This window comes from Numida meleagris, chromosome 5, assembly GCF_002078875.1.
Source record: "Numida meleagris isolate 19003 breed g44 Domestic line chromosome 5, NumMel1.0, whole genome shotgun sequence".
Taxonomy (NCBI): domain Eukaryota; kingdom Metazoa; phylum Chordata; class Aves; order Galliformes; family Numididae; genus Numida; species Numida meleagris.
Genome location: NC_034413.1, coordinates 2,986,461 through 3,012,387, shown reverse-complemented (window position 1 = coordinate 3,012,387; position 25,927 = coordinate 2,986,461). Strand labels below are relative to the sequence as shown.

At 40.8% G+C, this 25,927-nt stretch overlaps 1 protein-coding gene across 1 annotated transcript; it reads right to left on the bottom strand.

The window, feature by feature from the left end:
- On the bottom strand, positions 397-25,792 carry TEX36 (testis expressed 36). Its single transcript, XM_021398483.1, has 9 exons — positions 25,764-25,792; positions 23,207-23,318; positions 22,354-22,485; positions 19,935-20,015; positions 18,606-18,661; positions 17,983-18,390; positions 17,759-17,887; positions 15,294-15,335; positions 397-3,727 (listed from the first exon to the last, which is right to left on the bottom strand). The coding sequence occupies exons 1-6, from the start codon at positions 25,790-25,792 to the stop codon at positions 18,198-18,200; spliced, it is 603 nt and encodes a 200-aa protein (XP_021254158.1). The 3' UTR covers positions 397-3,727; positions 15,294-15,335; positions 17,759-17,887; positions 17,983-18,197.

The following is a 25,927-nucleotide window of genomic DNA, read 5'->3' as shown; positions in this document are numbered from 1 at the left end:
TTTTGAAGGGTTATCTGTTTGTTCTTCTTTCTCTGGAGTGTTTGGAATTAATGTAGAAACTATCTGTGTGTTACATCTCTGAGGTTATTTCTAATGACTCCTTTAAATGTGCTTTAATGCAACACCTAATTTCAGTTCTTTTATGATGCCCAGTGCTGATGTACGTGGGTTTCCTCAAAGTCTCATCATCCTCTCCAGCCTACAGGAATCAGCCAGCTTATTTCATCGGTAGGTTTTTTATTCACACCTTATCCTGAATATTAAGAGATTGAATGAGATGCAGTGTGAATCTCTGGGATATATATCTGCCTTAAAAGAAAAAATTAAAGTTGACAACTGTGATTTTTTTCAGCTTACAAAGTAGTTACAAAAATGAAAAGAAATCTAGCTCTCTCCTTGAAAATGTTGTTGCTTTGTCAACTTATCATAGACATTTCAAAGGCTGAGTTCATTCTCTTAATAAGTTAACCATAACAAAAAATAAAAACAAAACCCAAACCTCTGCTAAACCAGAAAGGAATAATTTCCAAAGCAGCTATATTTTTCCAAAGATCTCTTCCAGTGCAGCTAGGCTTACATTTGGTTGAAAACAGGATTTTTTTCCAAGAATATCTTTAAATTCTTTTAAGATAGAAATGTGAATTTTTCATCGAAAACCCAAAGATTAATTTTTTTCCGAGGAGAGGACTCTGATGGTGCTACTGGAAGGGCTGACAAGTGTTGGCATTTTCCAGTGGAAAACAAACTGCTTTGGCATACATACAGACAAGACTTGGTCAAAAACAAAACAAAAGGGAGAGAGTGGGAAAGAGGGAAAGCAATTTTTCATTAGCAGAAAATTTTATATCATTCCCACTTATCATTTCAAGCTGTTTCCCTGTAGCAAACATAGGCTTACTTCATCACTTGGATATTTTACTTAAAGCTACGCGCAATTTTTACTAAACCCTCATAATACAGAGCTGTAAGCAGCAGGTACAAGAGATCGTGTTTTATTTAACATTTCCAACATTTAAATGTTGAAGTCCATTTAACTTAGCTTACGTGTTGGTTTTCAATTTTTTGGTTTATTTCAACAGTGTCATTTGATTGCCATCAATACCCAGCACTGCTGGAGTCCCCTACTCCTCCGCCACTCTTACTTTTGGTTTATTCAAAATCAGTTCTTGTTTATCTTTCTATCTTCAGTTATTTACTTTTCAATTTCCTTCCTTGTCCCGCTTGACTTTTCCTGTAATAGTTTGCTCCTTCTATCGGATCAATTTGGGCAGGATTTCCATTTTCTGTCTTTGGCTTGAATAACCTCTTAAACTTTACCATCAGAGGAAAAAATCTGCTATTCTGATTGAGCAATTAAGATTCTTTAGGCGCGTTAATGAAAGGACACTGACAAGTGACTGAGCTATATATAATCATGGCCTTTTAGAAAGTGTCACCAGAAATCCAGGAAAATAAATTCACTAATACCAGGTCTTTTAAACCCCATTAGAGAGCAAAGTCTGTGAGATAGGCTGAACATCTCATCAGGTCGCCCAGGTTCTTTCCTGGTTTTATCTTCATGATGAGCTTCTCATTGCCATACGTGAACTTTCCAGATGAGATTCACTCATCTGATTATTTCCCTGGGGGATGGGAAAAGCACAACCCTAATTAGTGCTCTGCTTTGATATGAAATAAATATTAATTGCCTTTTTTAATATGAAGGCGTCTACAGCTCCTGCCTTATTCTATTGCTAAGAATCACTTTCTTTTCACTTGCTTTTAATCTCCGATGTTTGTTTTGCTTTTACTATTAAATAGACCTTAAACTTGCCCAGCTTGTAACGGTTTGTATTGTGCTACTATTGAGAAAGCACAAGATTTTTTACTTCATTTTGAGGCAGTTTCCACATAGCTGTACAATATTATGTCTCAATCTGTAAAAAAACCAATATAGTGCCCAGTTGCATATCTTCTTTACCCATTATGCTTGCTAAGTTTCCATTAAAGAGAGTTTATCTAGCAGTCTTATGTATTCCTGTTAGAAACAGATGCAAAGCTAATATGTACTCAGATGCAAGGTATTACTCAGCCTACTGTTTTGATCATTAATTCCAGATCCAAAAATTTATCATACACCTTGTGGCCTACTTTCAGTACACACTATGTGATTTGTTTGCCAGGTGACTATATTTCATGTTTATATGTAAAAAAAAATCACCCAAGTGAGACTATACCAATTCAAATTGAAGTGGATAAACAAATTTCCATAAGAAGAGACAAGAAAATTCTGGCAGGTGTTGGTTATTTCGCTTGAAGTACGACTTGAGAATGCTTACCATGGTGGCAAGGATGTTAGAAAAGTCACTAATAAAAAGAAAATCTAATGGAGGTCTTTACCTTGTTCAACTAGTATGTGAAACATTTATTGGTGAGTATCTGTTACTTGCTATTGAACAAGAGAAGAAAACCTGGAATCTCTCTAACTGGTTAAGCTTTTCTTCCTGTTTTGAAACAGCTTTAACATGGAATGCGGTTTATCACATTTTTCAATTTTTTGATTTCCACAAATCCGTAGGATTATACTTCTAAAATAACAACCAAATGTAAACCCTCATTTTGATTCTTTAAAGGCCAACAACAGTAGATATTGACACAATATCTATTCTTGACGGTATTTTTAAATACTCATTAGAATGTTTAAGAAACGCGGACTTCCCCTTGTAAACCACATATCTGGAATTAATCTAACAAGGCTGTCACAAGTGCTCGACATGTAAGTGGTAAGGCACCGCTTACCAGGAAGTCAGAAAGATGGTTTTCCAAGAAAGCATTTTGAAGATACCAATGTGGAGGAATGATTAATACTGAGGGGAGGAAAAGGGTGGGACTTTGCCTTGCTCTGCAGGGAGTGGGGCTGGAAGAAGAAAAACATGCTACAGAGAGAAAACTGAAGTTCTCATTGCCAGTCCTGTGCTGCTTTTCCTAATGTGACCCTTTTTTGTGTGTGTGTTTGCCATGCTTTTCTTTTCAAAACACGAAGGACGTTTCCTTGCACAACATCCATGGAAATAGCCTTCCTGGAAGAAACCCCCGGAATACAGTGTTCGCTTTTCTACTTTCCCTGTTCAGCAACAGCAACCTGGCAGAAGTAAGAGGCAGGCAGGAAATCCTGGAGAGGTGCTGGTTTTTTGTTGTTTTTTTTTTGTTATCACACCATCGCATCTGAAATAATTCCAGGATTCGAGCCAGAATCTTCGACACAAGTGTTTGTAAGCTAAAATATCAAACCAGAACGCAGTCAAGCTCTGTTTGCTAAGTAAGAAAGCCACTTGTGGGATTTCCAGAGATGTCTGTTTTCAGAAATAAAAAAAGAAAGAAATCCAGAAGTTCTTCTGAACTGATACAGCTTCAGAATTGACTGCGATCTGTAGACAGAACTTTTTTTGTGAGCTTTTTTTAATCCCTGACATCGCAGCCGTTTCATTTGAATGTTCTATTTACGTAGCCACGGGGGATTTTTAACTTTGTTAGAACAACCAAACACATTCTTCAAAACAATACAGCGGGTCTTTCTTGTGAAAGCAAAGCTAATCAAATGCAGCATCCTGTGCTGTTGATGTCAGCCAGCAAGCCGCTCGTGGCACTGCTAGATTCTCACTTTTGGGCCAGCAGGCGTATCGTGGACCGCTTTCTCCATCTGTTCTCAAAGCAAATGCCAAGATGGTCGAGGTGTCAGAACATCCTGCTGAAAACACGATCAAAGAAGTGGCCTGAGTTGCCATGCAAGGACCGGAGTCTTTGCAGACACAAATTCTGTAAAAATGAAGAACAACAGCCCTGTAAAACATTTACGTGATGCTTCAGTGAGGGTAATTCTGGGTGGGCTCTGCGGCCTTCAAGCAGTTTGCAACCCACATGGATCAGCAAGGGCAAAGACAAACAGTGAAATGAACTAATGAGTCTACAAGGCTAAGTTAAAGGAGTCGCGTGCTTATCAGTGCTGATCAGCAAGCCTGAGCTCCTTAAATACATCCTTCAGAGCTGGTGCTGGTCTGATGCAGAGGCATCCAGCTGCCCCAGTTCTTGCTTTGAGAAGCGCGTCAGTCTTCCACAGGGCCCCAGCTGGCTCAGGGGATGGGGTGGGCAGTGGGCCTGCCCCAGCACAGCGAGAATGGCCAGAGCAGCAAAGCCAAACGCAGAGGCCTGGCATCTCATGCTCCTTCCTTTTGCTCCCCTTACCGCAGCAGGAGGGGCCAGGCATTGGCCCCTCACCGGAGGCAGCCAAATTCCATTGCAGCAGCGCTGCCGAACGCCCTGGTTGTTGTCTGGACTACAGCAACTAGAAACTGGCTGCAGCTGCCTGATCTTCCTGAACTTTTCAGTAAGTTTTCTTCCACAGCAATCGTCAGCAAACGCCTGTGCACTCCAAGCTTTCATTTAAATGTAAAGCACCGCATTTCCCTGACTGACCAGAATAGGCTATTAGGGTTTGCGTATTAAAGCCCTGAGTTTTCCACCTATTGAGTGCATAAACAACAGTTTAACCTTTATCCCAAGGCACGTGCACCCTTCTACTCCTAGAAAAATGAATTCATGTTAAGCAGTCAAATCAGTATCAACCTGACCTTTAAACACATCAGTGTTTCTTGGAAAAATATTATGGCTGAGATGCCTACTGCGGTAAACAATATTAGCTGCTCCAATCCATTGTTGAGCCATGCTGTGTGGAGTCTTATCAAAATAAGGGGGTGGAAGCCAGCGGGGACCACAGATCTTCTGACAAGCTCCACAGGATATGAAGAACAATGTAAATGTAACCGTACTGGCAGATATATTTCTATATTACTGTTCCAGAGATAACGGCTAAGGTGAATCATTTCCCACCACCTACAGTACTGAATTATTTCAAATTCTGAAGTGACCGTATTTATTTCATTGGTAGGTAGTAATTTACTTAGCTGAAGATCATTATATTTATGTGTCTGTGAAATCCTCACAATAATTATATATTTGAGCTGTCTCAGAAGTGCTATATATATTCTCATTAGTCATGTACTTCCAAGGATATTATCATTTTTTCTTCCTCCAACAACCTTTGCAATCTGAGTGTGAAGTACTGCACTGCCTATGAACCTCAATTCTTACAGTTTTCTTAAACTCCAGTTTAATCAAACAGCAGGGTGGCCTATATTCAAATGCAAATGCTAAGCATGCTATGAAATATCTTCATTTCCTTAAATGACTGCACTGCAGAGCTTATTTAAAACAGACTAACACTGTGCAATAGAACAGAGAACATAGGAAAAATAACGTCCTCTGTTCAATATTACTTTTGCAAAACTTCTCCAAAAAAGGTCATGAAGATGCTTAGAGTAGGGTAAGGAGATAAAGGCAATGGGGAATCCTTGGTTCCATCCTATCGTTGCCAAGTAGTTAAATTATACCTCTCCAGGGTGGCGAGAGGTCTGTTTATTCTCTCCCATGCAGTTCAGAAGTCTCACATGAAAAATATTTTAAAAACACAAAATGTTGTGTTAGTCTCAATGTAAGTGGTATTCCATATAGCTGGAGATTAATAAATCCCCTGAACGTCAGTCCGTTGAGTTGCAGTACACACTGATGTTTAAACTTACAGTCCTCATACCTGGACCAGAAGATCGTTTTTCCTTCACCCCACAGCTTGTTACCCTCTGCAGTGTTCCTCGGCGCCTGAGGGCCACCAGGTAATTTGTTTTTGTTCTTTCCTTTTCAAATGCAATGATGGGATGAGGTGCTTGGCTGACAGTCCTGGAGATGAATACCCTTGCTTGTGATGAATGCAAATACTCCACCCTTTTTCAGAAAGTTTGAGCCAAAGAAACCCAAGAGTGTTACAAATATTAATCACACATATCACCACTCCAGTTTCTTAGTTATTTGAATACCTTCCACAAGCAATAAGAAAACGGCCTCAGTTTTATTTTTCTCTACCATCCCTGCCAAAACCAGACAGGCTGTGTAGTTTGTTTTTCCTGGTTTGCCTGATGATTTTTTCTTTCTGACTTCTGAAAATAACCGAGTGCAAACAGCTGAGGTGTAAAAGTGTAAAATGCATCAGGTCACAACAATTACTCATTATTCCTAGACCTACCAGAATAATGAATTACAGTTAAAATAAACAACAAACACGCTTGGAAGACTACACATAATGTAATAATAAGCAACACTGGACGAAGCAAACGGGCCACTAAACTCGCAGTCCAGCAGCAATGCAGTGCCATTACCAAGAGGAGGAAGGCAAAGGGCAGGGGTTGAGTCCCACCCCAGACTTTGTGAGCCAAGGTCAAAAGAAACATAAACAGCCTTCATTCTTCACTGTTTCAGGAAACTGAGCAGGGAGGGAGATACCAAGGACTACCTCACCACATGCTGAAACATTGCTGGTGCACGCTGTGATCCTGGCCAAGCACACTGCTCGCTGCCAGACCGCTGTCCTCTGAAAAATGGCATGGTTAAAGCACAGACAGGTAGGCAAATATGTATCACGCACTATGAAGCGGCAGGAAAGCAGTTCAAGTGAAGAAAGCATGCTTCTCTACATCAGAAGATGTTCTGGCTTCAAACACTGGCTCCTCTTGATCATCAACCCATTGCTGCGGAAACCTTTATTCTTCACTTTGCCAAATACATCCCTTGGCACAGGCAATTGCCATAGCATTTAAAACTCTATACTATTATTAAGGGAGAAGTTTCAGATCAGATCACTGAAGAATCAATAAAAAAGCGTAACAACATTTCGCTTAACCACCCTTGTAGCAAACTCAAACCAGCACGTACCTGACTTTCTGAGGTGCTCGCTACATCCCTCAGCTTTCAATACAGAGAGAGATCTAGATGTATCTCTATACATTATATAGATATATATCATATCTAAATCTATTTATCATCTATATAAAATCATCCCGCTGACTTCTGTGGGACTGCTTCCATCCATAGGGACAACAGGTAGAGAGACAGGACCTATCACTTCTTTCCATGTGCGTGCCCATTCCTGTCAAAGGTGTAGGAAATATTTTTTACACCTTGGTTGTGAAAACAAGCAGTGAGCAAATGGAAATTAGCAGGAGTTGGCAAAAAGACATGTCCATTGTGAAACTCATCCGCAGCGAATTAATAAGCCTAAAAGACTCTCACAGTTTGAAACCGCGCTTCTGAATCTACGATCACTGCCACATTTGTTTTATTATGATATAAAATAAACATCACACCTTTAAACTTTTCACATTGTTAATAAATCAGCTCAGGAGAGATGACTCACGAGAGGATCGTGCCTGTGGTTAGCAGAGTCCCACAGATACACAAGAGATGCAATTACACTAGAATAGCCAATTCTAAGCTCTGACACGGCTTATTATTTGACTAGCAAACAAGGAACTTTTTCAGCTTAATTGCAGCCTGGCTTTTCCACCACTGATATTTTTTGTCCTTTAACTTTGGCCTTCACAGAATTTCATTTGAATCCTTTCATTACTGCCGTTCTTGTTTGCTGGGTCTATTTTACACTTGGTACGGGTACATGCAGCTTTACAATACATAAGCAGAGTTGCTGATATGATTTACCCCATTTCAGCACACTTGTCAACTAGTTTGTAATTCAGATTAAAGGAACTTGCAGAATTAATGTGAGCCATGAATTGAAACGAGTTCTTCACTACAGTGGCGCACCCTCAGCAAGTTTGCAGAAGACACCAAGCTGAGTGGTGCAGCTGATGCACTAGAGGGAAGGGATGCCATCCTGAGCGACCTGAGCGGACCCATGCCAACCTCATGAAGAAGGCCAAGTGCAAGGTCCTGCACCTGAGTAGGAGCAATCCCAAGAACAAATACAGGTTGGCCAGAGAATGGCTTGAGAACAGCCCTGAGGAGAGGGATTTGGGGGTGTCAGTTGATGAGAGACTCAACATGAGCTGGCAATGTGCGCTTGCAGCCCACAAGGCCGACCGCATCCTGGGTTGCACCAAGAGAAGTGTGACCAGCAGGGTGAGGGAGGTGATTCTGCCCCTCTGCTCTGCTTTCATGAAACCACACCTGGAGTACTGCGGCCAGCTCTGGGGCCCCCAACACAAGAAGGACATGGAGCTGCTGGAGCATGTCCAGAGGAGGGCCACGAAGATGATCAGAGGGCTGGAGCACCTCCCCGATGGGGACAGGCTGAAAGACCTAGGGTTCTTCAGTCTGGAGAAGAGAAGGCTCTGGGGGGACATGGTATCTGCCTTCCAGTACCTGAAAGGGGCCTACAGGAAAGCTGGGGAGGGAGTTTTTATACGGGCACGTAGCATCAGGATAAGGGCAAATAGCTTTAAACTGGAAGAGGGTAGATTTAGACTAGATATTAGAAAGAAATCCTTTACTGTGAGGGTGGTGAGTCACTGGCACAGGTTGCCCAGAGGTTGTGGATGCCCCCTCTGTGGAAACATTCAAGACCAGGCTGGACAGGGCTGTGAGCAACCTGGTCTAGTGGGAGGTGTCACTGGCTATAGTGGGGGGGTTGGAACTAGATAATCTTAGAGGCCACTTCCAGCCCAAAGCATTCTATGAATATCTCTAAACCTTACAAAATTAGTGAATTTTTTGTCAAAGCGTTTATTTTTGGATGCATCTTCAGACTGTAACAATCCTTGCATCACAGCATGTATATTTTTTATAAGGAATTATAATCCATATAGGACAGCACTAAGTGTACAGGAATAATTACTTGCATCATCCTTTAATGTGCGAGAAGATCACAGCTCCTACCAGATTCAGAGCCAGGGATCTGCACCTCCCCCCAGCAGTGCCCTGGCATCTCTCCCAGTCACACTCCAAGGACACAGACCTGTCCTGACAGAGCAGCACTTCTGTTCCCTCCTTATGCAACTTCTCCATTTCCCTGCACATAAGAAACAACTGACTTTCGCACAGTAACCACTGGCCCTGGCACAGGACCCAGGATCCCAGCACAGCTCTGACACTTGCAAGAAAGTGCGCAGCGGAGAGATTGCGTTCACCATGTGCAAAGTTGGGCCTTTACAGGTCAAGTAATTACCAGCCATGCAAATGCATAAAGTGCTGCAAAGTCAACAAAATAAACAAAAAGTATTTGGAGACTCATCCATCATTCATCTTCTAACTTGTTATCTCTGATACACAGACCAGTTCTTTCACTGTTTGTATAGCAATGCATAAAATATTAAAATTGAAAGGCTCAGGGACTTCCGAGAGGAGGACAAAAGCAAAACTTTCAGATTCAGAAACACTTCATCAATACGTAGTGCATTTACATACTGGAATCAGAGAGTCTTGATTATGCATGTTTATGGATTTGGGCTTTGTTCTGATTAATGATCAAACTGTGCCACGTCTTGTGAGGTAGCAAGGCTTGAGGGAGCTGAGCCACATATGAATGGTTTGTGCTTTAGGAAATCCCAGTTATGCAAATAAGAGGATATTCTCATGTGTTGTGCTCAAGTGTGATAGCAACAAAGCCCCCCAAATATTCTATTTTATATGTGGGATAACCTGAGAAGCCATGCTTAATCCCAAAATGCTGCATACGTTTTTTTTTCTTCATTATGAATGACTTCACTGTCTCACCTTGGACAAAAGAACAAGCTTAAATTCCCACAGTGTCTAATTTATTGTTACTGCTGGAGATACGGTTTTGTGTCAGAGTGCATATGTTATTTCTAGAAATGTCTTGCAAAAATCCTACTGGGGGGAGTTCAAGGGACTGGGGAGGTGGAGGGAAGAAGTAGCAAAACATAGCTGGCTAGAAAAGTTTTTACTTCTTTGTTGGCGTGTTAGCCAACAGTAATGCCATCCAGAAAAATGGGAGAGAAGCTTTCATGATACAGAAGAAAGCTTTAAATACGTATGACAGCGCAAAGAAAATCTGAAGACAAGCCTCCTATGTACAGCACACTAAAGGAATCAGGAGTTGTGATAGATTTTCTTCATGTTCGATGCCAACATTTAGATCGTATGCTGGAGAGCAGGCTGAGGTTATTCTGAATTTACCCAAGGAGACACCTGCACATCAAGAAAAGTAAAGTAATCGAATGGGCAGCGTTCTGACCTAGGAATTTTTCTTTGGGATTTCGGCAGCATCTCTGCCCATGTGACAGCTGCCCCATTAGCTTCTCATTCCTACGCTGGCTGTAAGAACAGAATCTACATAAAGTACAACAGCAACCAGAGAACAGATGAGATGGAAGGTGAGGAGGAGTTTTCTCCTTAAGGTGCAATCACAAAACATAGTTTTGGGACGCCCTGATGCTCTGAAACAGTGTTGGAGTAGAAGGGCACGGAACAGTTGTAAACAAAGGCTTTTCATTGAAAAATGCCATGGACTCTGTGACAAGTTACCTTTCACAGCTCAGCAGGGTTAGTCTTCTGTGGCTTGTGGGTCTGGGGACAACAGAATATCACTGTGCCACATCCTCCTCTTATGACCTGAGAATATTTGCTGCAGCACGAGGCAGCTCTGAACCAGCATCAAAGCAAGTCTGTCTGCATCCCGCCTGCAGATGCTGGGGCGCATTTGGAGAGAGACTCGGCCAGTGCCAGAGGGAAGAGCTGGAGTCAGCTGAACAGCCAGGAGGTCAGGATGCCACTGCTCTTCCCGTACCTGTCTTAGTTGTGCATACAGTTGTCTTAAAAGTAGTGCCTCTTAATGCCTTCACTGCTTAATAAGCCCACTTCTGCTTCAGGGACTTTGTTATACAAGATAGAGAAAACATTCACCTCACTCTTTCAGTTCAAAAATTGGAAATTTTTCTCCCTTTTCACCAGCAGCAATATTACCCATTGATAACCTTCACTCTACAAGCAATACATGGTAACAAAGGAAAGCAGGACAGTCTCTGCTTAAGAACTCAGCAGCACTCTGCCTTTAAGACGCTCATTGCTGGGAACAACAGAGCCAAGCAAACAGACCGGGCAGCTCACACCTACTTTCCAGGCTGATTCTGGATCTAACAGCCTGTTGGTGGGGGCCTCAGTGCAAGTTCAGTGTTTGGGGACCCCCCCCACTACAGTGGGTTCCCTTCCAGTCAATCCACAAGAAGAGATCATCTGAGCCATGAAAGTGCATACACATCTTTTTAACTGAACAATTCCCATTCATTTTTCCACTCTCTTGACAAGACAAATGTGGATTGAACGGAATTCAAGTTTCAGATTTTGTAAGGAATTAGTTAACCTAGAGGTTAAAGCTCTTCTGTATTTAAGGCTGAACTTAACTTCAAGCGTAAAGAAAACTGTAGCATAAATTAGCTAAAAATGTCATAAGAAGTTGAACTAAATCTAAGTAGTAAATTAAAGAACTAATTTTGTTCATTTGCTGAATATTGTCACTCTTGTTAAAGTAAGTTGCTGTAGTCAGATTATTGGCTTTCAAAGGCAAAACAAAATAATTATGGATTAAATAAGCTTTGAACTTCATAAGCATCAGAAATGAACAACTAGAAAAGGATGTTTAAATCCATACAGGCATGAGACTTTGTTGCCTCTGTTTGGTATGAATCAAGTAGTAGTAGTAGTTCCATTTTGCTGACGTGATTCAGAGCCCAGTGAGACCAGTAGAAATCCAATAATTCAACTCACTCCAGTAGATCTTAAACTAAAGTGAAACTTATATTTCAAAATAAAACTACTCAACACATCTGCCCTCCTATGGCACCTGACTGCATCGCATGCTACAAAAATATTTTTAAGATTAAACATTAATCCTATTCAAATGATAGTAATATTAATTTAGAATGAAAATTAATGCATCACATGCACAGAAGACCTTCACAGCAACGCTTAAAAGTTGCCAGTGTAAATTTTAACACCAATAACAAAGCTAGGATTAGGCATTTTGATGGAAAATATTTTGCTTCCCTATCAACAGTCTTTTCTCCCTCCAGGCCTTTTATTTTTTTATTTTTTACAACAAAAAAAGTCTTTAAACCTGGTACTTAACTCCATCCATGAAATATTATGCAATATGTTGATCATGCTGTTTTTTAATTTCAACTCAACTGAAGAAGCATTGTTGAAAAGAATCGCTATATCCCAGGGGAATCAGGAAATTAAACTTTATTTATTGGGTTTTGACTTTCCCATAAGTAGATACAGCCATATACCATCTGATTACCATCTGAGGGGAGGCACAGCTTGAAAAAGAGCACTGCCAATGTGCCACTGGGCCATTGATTAATTAAGCAATAAGATGAGAAGGTCTGTCGCTTAGGGTCATTAATGCATGCCTAAAATGCCATTTGAGGCCCTAATGTCTGGTTAGTATTATAACCCTGATCCCACAAGAATTTACTTCTGAGCACAGTACTTGCTACTTCTGTTGGCCTGTTCACACAGAAGACGCTGCCACTTCTAAGTATTAGAACATTCTGGACAATCTAAATGTAATCTTTATTGGTGGGGACAGGGGAGGAATGAGGGAGGGAAAGCGCGTTCCTTTAAATTTAGAATACGGTTCCATTTGGAAATAGCATCCTTTGAGAGTTGCAATTTGCCTCATTCCATAGAATATTGAAAGCGATCATAAAAGCATATGGTCAGCCATTCGTTTCTTAAAATAATACACGGAGCAGCAGCACAGCACAGCACAGCAGATCCGTGCACAGGGAAGAAGGGCTGCTGACAGCAAGAGCCTAGGACTTGAGTCCTGACTGCTTCATAGCCATGGTCTTGCTGCTGACTTTGAGGCATCAACCTCAGCACAGCATGTCACAATTAAGTCACCTGTAAAATGAGCACTGCTACTTAATCCTTACAGTAGCACTACAAAGTATTTAATTCATTCCTATTAGTGTAATGGTTTATGACTGGCATTTTACTATTTCTACACATTCTGTAACAAAAATCCTAAAGTTGTTCAGTATTTATAAACTGCTTTGGGTAGCCTGGAGAGGAGACAATTCTATACCCCTCTTACCAAATCTGCTACGTTTTGAGCTAAATAGTTAAATATTGATTGGGCTTGAAAGAAAACATAGGCTTTCTCTAGGTCACCCATCTGCAAGGAGACTGACCCAAGTTCCAGTCCTTGCTTCAATCAATGTTTATTTCAAATTTTAAATCCATACAAGGACCTTGACTCAGGCAACCCCACTCCCTGGGGCTGTCCTAACCCCGGGGCTAGGTCACTGTGCTCATCCGTGTGCACACATGAATGTTCTCATGTTGGTCTAACGAATGACTAAATATTACATACACATGAGAAAGGTCAGCAAGAAGAAGGTAAAGAAAACTTGCACCACCACGTATTAAGCCACAGCTTTCTGCCTCAAACTGTGCAACAACAGAGGAAAGAATAGAACCTATTTCAAATGGGTGTCACAGTAATTAAGTTCTTATACAGAGATGTGATAATAGCTGCTCTTTATGCACCTACTGTAGAACTTGAGGTGTTTGAGCATTCCTCTTGTTGTGATGACATGAGAACAATGAATTTGTGGCTCTTTCCTTACAAAGGTTTGTGCTTGTTGCTGTCAAGACTAAGTTGGACTTCTCCAGATGCAGCATTTTAGGTACCTGTGGAAGTCTTATAGGACTTCAGTGTCTGGCATCCACCAGTAGATTAATGGAAATTTAAATGTATTCTCTCTGAAAGTGCTACATAATTTCCACTTTCGGTGCATACAGAAATAGCTGCATATTCTCTACAGAAAGAAAAGAAGTTGCAAGTTTACATTCTTAAAAACAAAAGACCTGTTTTACAGGCTTGTCAAAGATGATTCCAACTCAAAGGCTTTAAGAACCACTTCCCATTAGCAGGCTGAGAAATATTATTATTCCCTAAGCAAGGAAGGCTGAACCTGGAACGCTGGTTTGGGCTGCAGACAAATAGAGCAGGATCTAGTGAAAGGCAGCTAAGATGGTCAGAGGCACACGACTTGCAAGGAGAGGTTGAGAAAAACGGGCTCCACAAAGCCATGGCTGAGCTAACCCCCTGCTGGCAGCAGTATGGCCTGAGTTGGAAGCTGGACTAGACACTTCCCTCAGGTCTCCTCTAAGAAACGCTTCTTAAGTAATTTCAGACCTATAGGGCTAATCTCAAACTAGGTTCCTTTCTGTATGCAACTTTTCAGAAAGGATAATCTGAGATTTTTCACTTTCAGGAGAATATACGTAAGTACAACACAATGGGATTGGACAAGACAGCTACCTGACACTGTGCTTTTCATAGAAGCTACACAGTTGCCTGATTGAATCATAAATTGGATGCCTTAATGGTTCATTCACACCCACTGTTGCCATACATTCAAAATAGGGTCAGCTAGGACTACGTCCCTTTTGAATAGACATCTTTTTAATTTGATATTCCAGAGTTAATGTTTTAACAGCTCATTAGTTTAATACTTTGTCAGAGAAGCAGACATGTTTGGGATGAGGCAGCCCTATGTAGTCCTTTCCCATCCTAGAATGGAATGGGTCTCAGCTTCTGTCACCTATTGCTCATAACACAGCAGCGACGAAGGGAAGTTAAAGAACAAAACATGAATTTGCAAAGACTCAATTAAATATGTAGAGATACATAATCCAAAGTTTCCACTTCAGAAATATTACTTCTCATCAGCCAGCACGATCACTGTTCTACTTGATACAAGATCTGTACTTTTGGTTCAGCATTAACATCACCATTACAGATAGACCAGTATTTTACTTGGCCAGGGAAAAGTTAAACCAGTGTAAGAACATTTACAAAAGTTCAATATTATCCATGATAAAAAGACTGTACTTCTTGAACTGTATCACTGTGAACAAAACACCATTTTTTTGGACAGATCTCCAACAGTATTGCTACTGCTTAACTGTACAGCCCGGGGAAGGAAACACACTCATCTTGAGTTCATTTACATCAAGTTACTTCACTCCGACCAACCTTGAGAGCACGTGCTAAGAAACCCCATTTGAGCTACATGAAGTGATTTGATTATGAACACAGGGTGACTGGATTAGCAGCTGATGACTTAGAAGCCAACCTGCTGCATCCCCACTGAATTACTAACTCCACAAGCAGCACCACTCCACCTTCTATCTAACCTGCCCCACAGGGTAGGGGATTCAGGAATCAAGCATCCACTTTCCTTGAGCTTCTTTAGGCAGCAAGCAAACAAAAACACCACATTTATATATTATCTCATACTGTACCAAACCCAAACTCATCTGCTATCACAGCACATCAACAGCTCACATATCAGAGTCAAAATGACTGTATTTCATAGGTTACAGCATTCATTTTCTAAGTGAAATAACGATAGAAGGAAGGCTGGTATCAAGCTTACCAGAAGGCCATGTAGTCCAAGTGAGAGCAGCATTTCTCAGATCTAGAAGTCAGCAAACAGGGCAGGAAAAAAAAAAAAGAAAAAAAGAAATACTTGAGCATGCAGACATAACCATCCAGGTACAAACACAAGATCATATTCCATTACAGTTGAACTGATGCAATTTGAGAAACAGACTCCCTTGTACCTGGACATGCAAAGGGGTAGGGGACAAAGTTGCTGCTCTTCAACACAGACCCATTAGTTAATCAATACTTGACTATTGCCAGGTGCAGGAAAGTATCAACTCATTCAACCATAGGAACTTGGAGCCATCTGCCCATCCCCTTGTTATAAACTTTGATAAATTTCACTTGAATTGTGTGAATTTAGCTAACATACTGAAATAACCTTTAAATTAATGTGAAAGAGACACTTTCAGAAGGTTGTGTAGACAGCCCCTAAACTGATGCTGGCCGAGGAGAAACAGCAACAAAAAAAGGTAAGGACAGCTGCTTATTTGAAAGCATTGCAGTACAAAGCCTGTTGTTTCTGTACAGGGGTTATGGTTTGTAGGCAGCTTGTTGAAAACTTTGCAAGAAACTGACTTGTCTCATTTTCCTCCAAAAGAGGGACAAAAAAGCCCATATTTATCAGCATCACTTCAAGCATACCCTCTGCTTCTCCAGAATAGGATCTGGCTGAGTTAACCTATAGTGTGCTCATTGTGCTGAGCCTACCTCCACCCATCTGATCCTAATTAGCTACCAGCCAGGGCTTTCCTGTGCTGACTAGGAAACCTTTATGGGAGTTAGCAGCCCTCCTACGCTCTCCTCCATCCCCCAAGAAGCAAAAAAAAATCATGTTGAAAACATATTTTAACTCCATAGGGATTTCTCCTCAGAGACATTATTATGACAAGGTGAAATAAAATTAATGATTTTACCCAAACTATGCAAGGCTATGACTTTCTGAGAATTCATCTGAGGCTTTTATCGTTCAGCTCAGAATGCGATGTGTTGCATTTCATGTTATTTACTGGAGAAACGCAGCCAGAGCGTGTGGCATGTGGGAATCACTGGCGTTGTTCAACCCAACACAGTGCTCTTTGATTTGTATAGAGGTTTCACAAGTTCTACAGTTTCTCTTCCAAAATCTTTATCACAATATCACTGAGAACATGTAACTGGATGAAACCGCAGTTAAATCTTAAAAAAAAAAAAATAGTCTGTGTTTGACTCAAAACATGAGAAAAAGATACGGAAAAATAAAAGCAATCTGGAATCTTCCTACCGGTGTTTTAAGACATAACAAACGACAGCAATTTATTTCACTGTGTCCAGTTGTAATGTTAAACCACGGATAAACATTACCAATGTAGCAAGAATGTGTTTCTTCCTTCTGATGGAGGTCCAAGATTGCCCTCTTGAGTATGCCAGACAGCATGGGGTACTTCACTTACCATGTGATTGGCACACGCTTTGGTTTTGAATCACTTTGGAGATGAAATTGTTGGCTAAAACTCTGGAAACTCTGACTCTGGTGTTGTCAGGCAGGCTGTCTTTACTTTGAGAAAAAAATAATTCTTCTTCATAACACTACGTTATTTGGCTTTTTAAATCTGTCTTTACGTGGTTCAATGAGGTTTTGCACTTCTGCATATTTTGCAGCACCCCGAGAACTTTAGTAAGGGAACTTCATATGAGAAAAGTTATTTCAGCATGCACATCTAAAATTGCTACATTTGGGGAAATATTCTAATACAATCTGTTTTGACGGAACACAGAATTGTCACCCATTGCATGCCAGTTCAAAAAGATGTATCCACTGAAGAGCAGAAATCATTTCTTAATGTAGTTCATTTTCATGGTCTCTCTTACAGTGCAGGAAATTCTAAGCATTTAGGGTTTATTTTTCCATTTATCTCATAAACAAAGAAAATATTTTGCATAGCAACAGGCTTATTTATAGTACATTTTAAGATACACAGTTCTGTTTATTCTTTCATTGATATTAATGGAAATGATCCAGAAGAGGAAAACACATTATTTGGAGGTCTGACTCTAATCCCTCCCATACCCTTAAGTCAGTTAGTATCTTGGGAGCAGAGTGCTTGAAGGATTGGTTCTGAATTCACTTCCCGAGGGACATGAAACTACAAAACCATCAGTCCTTTTCAGAGCTAGCCCACCTCAAACTCAACATTTCACAGAGACTTCCACTTTCAGCCTTTTTTTTGCCTTACTGCCATGAATGACACATCCATCCATACATGCATACACTTATATTTTCTAGAATTACCAGACAGGCATGCAAACATTGTTTGCAACATCTTTTGTTTACCTATGCAACTGCTGTGCTAGGACCAAGCGTGACAATTATTTTACACTGCAATCTAACACTCAGATTCTTTGTTATCTAGTTTCCCTAACGCAAGTAACTCACATTCATACCCATAAAACCTTTCAGAAAAGTTTATCTCATACCTGAACATGCTGGTTTTGTTCCCTGCTGTGGTGAACCTTCAAAGACTCTGTTCCATTATATGCTTCTGTCAACACAGACGCTGTCAGCTGCATGAGGTAGTGATACCATTGATCCTGAAGTTGAAGGGGCTTTTGTATGAAGATGAGGATCAATCAGTATCAAATAACACAAATATAGTCCCTACCTCTGTTTTCCTCATACAGGTATTTCTAAAAGTATGTACCATCATGCTTTTCTTCATAATGCTCTTCTTCACTACATGTTTAGAGCAAAGCATGTCTTCAGAGTAACACAGGAATGCTGATTTTAATGGACTCTCAGCTGTATTACCACTTCATTCACTTCACATGTGTTTTTTTCATTTGAGTGAAAAGTAGTTGAGATTTGCAGAAAAGGTTCTGATGATGATAAGTCAGTGCTACAAAGATGGTATTATAATTAAGATGATTTGTTTGGCTGCATGTTATTTTCAATCTCAGGAACAGGTTTGTCAGTGCGAGATTTTTCTGAGCAGTGGTTTGGGTAGTGCCTACAGAACGGGCTCTCGGTGCTCTTAACTTTCACGAATGATGTCTGATAAATGGTTATGCCATCTTCACTCCTAGGAGCTGATTCAGAAGCCCATTGGAAGGGGAAATGGCCTCAAGTTGCTCCAGGGGAGGTTTAGGTTGGATATCAGGACAAACTTCTTTACAGGAAGGGTCGTTAAGCACTGGAACAGGCTCCCCAGGGAGGTGGTTGAGTCACCATCCCTGAATGTGTTTAAAAACTGTTTGGAGGGCAGTATGGTTAGGTTGCAGTTGGACTTGATGATCTTGAAGGTCTTTTCCAACCTGAGCAATTCTGTGATTCTTATGATTCTGCTGCCCTCTCTGTGGTTCCACCTTCCTTCGGCCCATACCCTAGAAAAAAGATTGAAAGAAAAAAATCATGTAAACATATGACTTATGATCACAGTTTCACAGATGAAGCTTGTAACAGTCACTACCCCACTGGGAAGTTAACGAAGCTGTTACCACAGTGATTTTAAGAACTCATGGTTGATCTTTAGCAAGTTAAAAATAATATTGCCAGACTTGCCTGTACGAACATTTCTGGTTGCATAGATAATGGGAAATATGTTGACTTACCATCCATCACTACTAATAAACCACTTACACTTTGCACTTCTCTAGCATACTGTCTACTCGAAGCTATTTAGCTGCATTTGGCTAAACTAATCTTCAGAGAAACCCAAACAATTAGGTGAATAATTTGATGTTTAGACTGCAATAAAGAAATTGAGACTACAAAATCTGAATCTTCAAACCTATCCCTTGTGCATCCAAACACAGAGAGATGGAGCCTGATTTTTACACTCTGCAGCTTGCAGGAAATTTATTGAAATTATGCTTGATCGGTATCTCTAAAACCGTGAGACACTGCACAAAGTTCACAGAAATAGAGGTTACTCAGTATGAACGAATAATAAATATCAAAAAGCTAGATCTACCACAGCCCAAAGCCAGACATGCTTTCAGTATCACAATTTTGCTTCTTCCTCCTCTATTCTTTACCCTATAAACTGCACTATTTTTTTTTTCTGCCTAGAAAGACGTCAACAATCTAAGAAAAGGTGAAAAACATGAAACTGTTTTACTGCAAGTACAGTAAAGCCAGAATAATTTTAAATGTGTTCAGAGCTGCGGTATCCACAACATACCTTTAAACACATGTGTTGTAAAGAGAGCTGGAATGGAAAATAATACATTCTGAAGACATATTGTGAAACTTATGATGAAGATGAGTCCAAACCAAATATGGGGGACTGTGAATTGCAAGTGGCTAAGAACCCTCTAAAGATCATCATAAAGATGATCTTTTAGCTGGGAAATGAGACATGCAAAAGGGTACAAAATCATGTCAAGCCATGCCTACAGGGACCACTAGACAATGCCTGTAGGAGATGCAGATCGTGGGGCTTTTTGTTCCCCTTGAATTCTGCTGTTCTTGATGACTACCCGTGCTGCTGAATACCTGTGCGAGCCCCAGAGAAGTCACATCCCTACACTAATAAAAAATGGTTTCCTTTGCCATTTACATTTTTCCCCTTTCACAGTTTTGAACATCAATCATTTTTGCAAGGGAGAGAAAAGATAGTAAACTTTCTGATCTTTCCTAGTGCTGGATACTTATAAAATTAAAATCCTCTCCTACATTCTGTAGAAAGTGTGTGTTGTCATGGGAAGAAAATGGGAAGTTGTTGTTCACTTTTCTCTGAAAAAAAGAAATGATAGAAAAAAACATGAATTTTCATAACTTGTTCGGAAATCTTATAGTCTTAGTTCTTATATTCTGGCAGATGCTGAAGTTGCAGCTGCCTGCACTCTAACACAGAAGTCATTCTCGTAGTTAAATCCTAATTTGCACATAATTTTATTGGGACAAGATGGACACAATCCCCTGTAGGTTCTAACATTTTTTATTTCTTACAAAATCATGAAGAGGATTTGTGTTCCCTGGACTTGTTGAACATACACATGATTAATATAAAAGTGTGAATTTTCAAATGAGAAATGCTACATACTGTCTACAAACAGCAAAATTTAAGATATATGTCAGGATTGCCTTGTTTTATTCGCTAGCAAGCCCAAAGCTAATTAAAATGAACTACAAAAGGGACCTCAAAACTGAATTAATCCATGATTTATGTACTGAACGTCATGTACATTGCTTGTTGCAGGGGAAGTGGAAGAGGTATTAATCACATAACTAATTTATAATCTCATTTTTAACAGTGTTCATCGAGACTCTAAAATGGAACAAGAGTTTTATAAAAAAAAAAAAACAAGGACAAATGCAAAATTTAACATTTATTTTTTTTAAAGTTTATTACATATCATTGCAATATTTTTAAAATAGCTAGAAAGTGAAACACTGAACACTCTTCTGGACTACTAGGTGACCCCTGTATTTCCTCAAGCATTATTTTCCTGTCATGTTGGGAACCTAATCTTTTTCTGTAAATGCTGTAGTGTTTTTTACTTTTAACACTGTGGAATACATTTTTCATTTTCCTACTGTGATATTCACCCCCAAACAGAAGAGGAAGTTTAATTTAATAAAAATTTTAAAATATGTTTCAAGTGGATTTTATAACATCTGAATTAATTCTAAAGATACATATAACTAGAATCCTGATCCAACAAAAAGAATCACCAAATACAAAAACCATCTGCGTGCAGCCCAGTTACCTGATCATGTTTTAGTCTATGGTATAATAGACAGATTCTCTACATTTTTTGGCAGGTGCCACACATTCACTTGTTTTATCATATAGATCTAAGCAGATCTGGTAAGTCCAACAGATAGATTCTTGCAGATGTGTTTAAAAATAACTTCTAAGTCAGTAAAATGTAAGAAATACCAGCATATCCTTCTATAAATACTCATCAATATGAACATCTTAGGGATGGTGTTTTATTACTAGTGCCTCTATGCAGCACGAAAATTGAAAACCAAGATTTTACATGCTGAACGTCATTTCTTGGAAGGGTTGCCCATATTAGCTAATGTTTAAAAAAAAATCTATTGCAGAATAATTGTACAACCAGAGCAAAGTAAGAAATAAGAGATAATATGATCTTAAACATTACTATATTTCTTAGAAAATTAACCTCACAGCCAGTGTGTTCCCTCGTACAAAGAGATTACAGACATCCAGCTTCACATGCAGGGAGCTTCCAAAACTCACCAGCATTCTTTTTAAAACATCACATAAACAAAGTTCCTCACACAACATCACATTTTAGCCTTTGATGCTAATTTATATATTTAAATAATGCTAATTTTAGCCTTTGATTCTTTGTACTCCCACTTCTAACTTCATTTTAATTCTTGGTTTACGAGAGACAGGAATTTCAATAACGTTTAGCCCATTTTGACTCTTCACCGTAGCAAAATTTGTGAAATAAACTCAATTGCAACACCAATAGAAAATGAAACCAGAAAATATTTGGTGTACAAAGTGACTAGGTGAAGCACAGCTCAGCATCATGATAAAGGACATAAAGATGTGCTTCTGAAACTGTAACATTTTTAAATACATTTTAAAAGTACCGCTTCTTGGCTGTTTACGAAAGCATCCCAATTCTTGTGTTTAAACAAGCCTTAAAAATATTCCCCATAGGAAGTTTCTAGTATTCATAAGATAATTCTTTGTTTGAATACGCCAAGTTTCTGAAAAAAATCAAAGCAGATAGATGTGACTGAAATGCTAAAATACAGGGCTACCTTACACACAGATTTTGAACAGAGGTCAGCCATAATATATTCTGGCACATAGGTACATCTCTAGCAGGTATAACTAACACGAGGGAAATGTAACTGATGCTGGAGATCAGCAGGACTTTGAGTATCCCAAATCATAACTGCGTTAACAGCAAAATACATTCCTTCCTCAGCACAGCTGGCCATCATTTCACCCCCTGAGGCACAAAGTCTGCCAGCCTGCTGTAACTACCACAACTAGAAACGCTTTTCTTCTTTATAACTTAGCAAATGGTGCCTTGCAAACAGCCTGCCTGCCACGGGCTGCGTGTGCACAGCCACCCACCTGCTCCCTCCCCTGGAACACGGGTGGCAGCCGATCCTCCACGCTCCCGGCCGCCTGGAGAGCCTGGGCCTGCCCCTGCGCGGAGCACGTGGTGGACTCCAGCTGGCCCCAGCATCCTCCAGCATGAGCCAACTGCAAAAGAATGGAAATGGCGATCGATGTTAACAAGCAATCTCATCAGAAACGTGGGCAAAATTCTATTTTCCCGGTTGTTTTTTTTTCTGTATTATTTGTATTGGAGCAGCCCCTAGCGGCCTTCGGCAGAAGCACGGGGAGCATCCCATGCACAAACAACCCCTTCCACACGCAACAAACACCACAACTTCTCCAGGAACTTTCTGGGAATTGTTTATATAATAATACACAGTCTATTAAAAACATTTATGCTATAAAGCCTTTTTTTTTTTTCCATGCTGGCTGCATAACAGTAGGCTTAAAAGCATAAAGGTTTTTGGGAATGACCCAGCTGAGTTTTAGGCCTGGGTGAAGGAATGCCTGCAGCACAGCTGGCTGGGACGTGGGATGCTGATGGAAGCTGGAGGAAATGTCAGCTGGCAGCGCCCAAAGATAATCAATTAGGGCTAAATATTAAAGAAGAGACCACTAGCATTGCTGGAAAACTGTAAATAAACCGTGAATACTTAGGACAATTTTCCTCATAAACGTCAGGAACACAAAGCCTCGCTTCCCCTGCAAATGCCGGTGTGGCTAAGGATGGCAGCCTGGGAGCTCCCTGACTCAAGGGCAACTTCTCCCTCTTCACATCACTTTTCCCACAGGATGAAGGATAAAGATTCCCTGTGTGACCAGCAGCCCTGCAGCAGCTCCTCCTGCGGCCCCTCCCAGCCCTTACCAAGGCACCTGTGCTCTCTGTGCTGCAGTCTGCCCACACGCCGGCTGCCCGCCCTGGCAGCTCTAAGCCAAACCCCGCACAGAATGCTGGTTGCCATGGTGGGTGTTTGTCCCTCTCACAGAGGTGTCACCCCCTGAGGCCCCACAGTTCCCCAGAGATGGCAAAGGGGAGAAGCTCACACTGGATGCCTTACGAGTGCCATTCCATGCCACCCTGACCTGCTTTGCCCAAAGGGGATTGCATCTCCCCATAGCAAACCCTCCGCACTGGGTAAAGCTTGTGGGATGTTGTATCTTAAGTTCAGAAGTCGACTGACAACGGTGATTATTTTGCGTTTTTCAAGTATTTTTGCTGAGGCTAGTGTTTCTGCATTGCAACATCAGCTTTCTCAGCAGTTGCATCCAACGAGTAGATTTTGTGAAAATTCATTAAAGTTGTCTTTTGAGCCTTCTGCCTTTGCCTTTGGTGAGACTGTCGTGAAGTGGTTCTGCTATTTCATTAAGATCAACAGATAAGCAAAGAAAACGCTGCTCTTACTGGTCCACTGTGCTTGGGAAAAAACAGGGGACATTCGTGAGTCTGCCCTCAAATGTGAAAGAAACAGAGTTTGATTTAAAATGATTTATTAATTCTTCAGTCATTTCAATGACACAGTGTGAATGGCAGTATTGGAAGGACAGTCACTTGGGAAAAAAGAACACATGGCACCAAGTGTGCATTATTTCTAAGAGGCAATGTCATGCTCTTTTCAAAATTGCTTTACACATATGCATGTCTTAACCAGATACCCAAACTGTATTTCCTTATAAAAAAGCTGATATCATTGGAGGGATTTTTTTTGCCTTCAAGTCTGAAGACTGGCTTGCAAACATCTATACTATGTAACTGCCAGCTCTGCATTGCTGGGCATGGGTCGAGGACAAAAGTAGGGATGGCTCTGTGAAGGAAGTGGGACCACAAGGCACAGGCTGGGGACAACAGCATAGGAATGTCTCTGAGGGAACTGAGATGTGGGTGCACTGCTGTGTGGCAGTGGCTTTGCAGCACGGTGATGAAGTGCACAGTGGCACCCATGGGCTGTCCAGAAAAGTCTCTTTCCTGTTCCCAACACAGTCTCTAAGATGACTGTAGCAAATGTTTTTGTACACATAAGGTTCTGTAATGTGTTTTTGAAGAAGTGGAGAACCAGCCAAAATGTAAGGCTTCTTTCACAGAAAGAAAATCTGAGGCAGAGAGACTAAGGCCTTGCTTACCTCAACACAAGATTTTGGAAGGGGTGTAGCCAAGGCCAAACTCACAAAATTAAGCATAAAGCAGGACTTTGCCTCCCAGACCTTGACAGATTGTCACGAAGATGACACTCAAATGGCTGTGTACTGGCCTGCTTTCCAGCACATTGACATTCAAGGCTAACCTAGGTGGGAATCAGATGCTATAGCTGGCAAATGAAATGAGAGGAATTAGGGTACTTGCATTGGTTAAGTATGAATGATTCAGACAGTCACAGCCATTTATTTTAAAGGAAATTACAAAGTTCCGGCAGGAAATCGAGTTTTCCATCTTACTATCAGACACACGTAATGATATTTGGGAATACTAGCTGCCACGCTGCCACTTCTCAAGGCTTCCTTCTAAATGACCTACTTTGTCTCTCTAGGTATCCACTGAAGTTTTGATAATAGATAAGAGCGATACTGTGGATGTTATTATTAATGATGCCACGCTGTAAGTTACTTTTAAGTACAAAAGTAAGCGGCTTCTGTGATGATTTACAGAGGAGAAGGTAAACCTGGCTTATGAAAAATAAGCTGTTCCAGATAATGCAATTTTGGTGGAGAAAACAAATAACCAAAGCTGCAAGCACACTGCATCTTCTGAAAGCCTCAGGTGATTGCATTGTCCTCTCAGCCTTGAGCGTAATGAACTGCATTGATGTCTGAGTTGTGCCAGGATCAGCCCGGGGAGCTGCGGAGATCAGTCACGCTGCTTTTCAGACTGAGGAACTCAGTGACAGAAACAAGAAGAGAAAGGTAGTGAAGAACGTGACCAACAGAGAACGAAAACACAGTTTGTTTTCACTCCTTTCCTCTTCATTCCAGGTTCAATAACTTTAGGCCCATTATTGCAAGCTCAGACAAACCGTGCTTTGGTTTTAAGTACCTTCTGGGAGCTCTATTTTTTTTTTTTCCTGAAGGACTGCAACAGTTTTGCTTTTACTGCTGTTTTCCAGTGAGATACGGATACAGTTGAAAAATAGAACCTTAAGGGTGAAACTTAGAAAGGTCCCACCCTAAAACCACAAAAAGACTCTAAAGGAATATATTAATTAAGGTGTTCTTCCAGTCTGCAATGGCAGTAGACATAAGTCCAACATAATAAGCTAGTTTGACTAAGACTGCTTTAAAACACCGCTTTTAAATAACGGTCTCTCTTCAATAAAATGCCCACATGTATTTTCACACAAATTTACAATATCACTAAGAGGTGTGCTTTGTACCAGTAAAAACATGCAAAATTGGACAGGTTTCGCTTGGTTTATAAGAGAAACAAAACTCACGCAACCACGCTGCAAACTTTCAAACGCATGCTCCGCTCTTCAGGCCCTCAGCCCCGGCTGAAGCACCGCCCCTCCCGCCCCCGTCCCGCTCCCGCCCCGCCCCTCAGCGCCGCGGCCCCGCCCTGCCCGGAGGCCCCGCCCCCTCGCTCTCCCATTGGCCGACT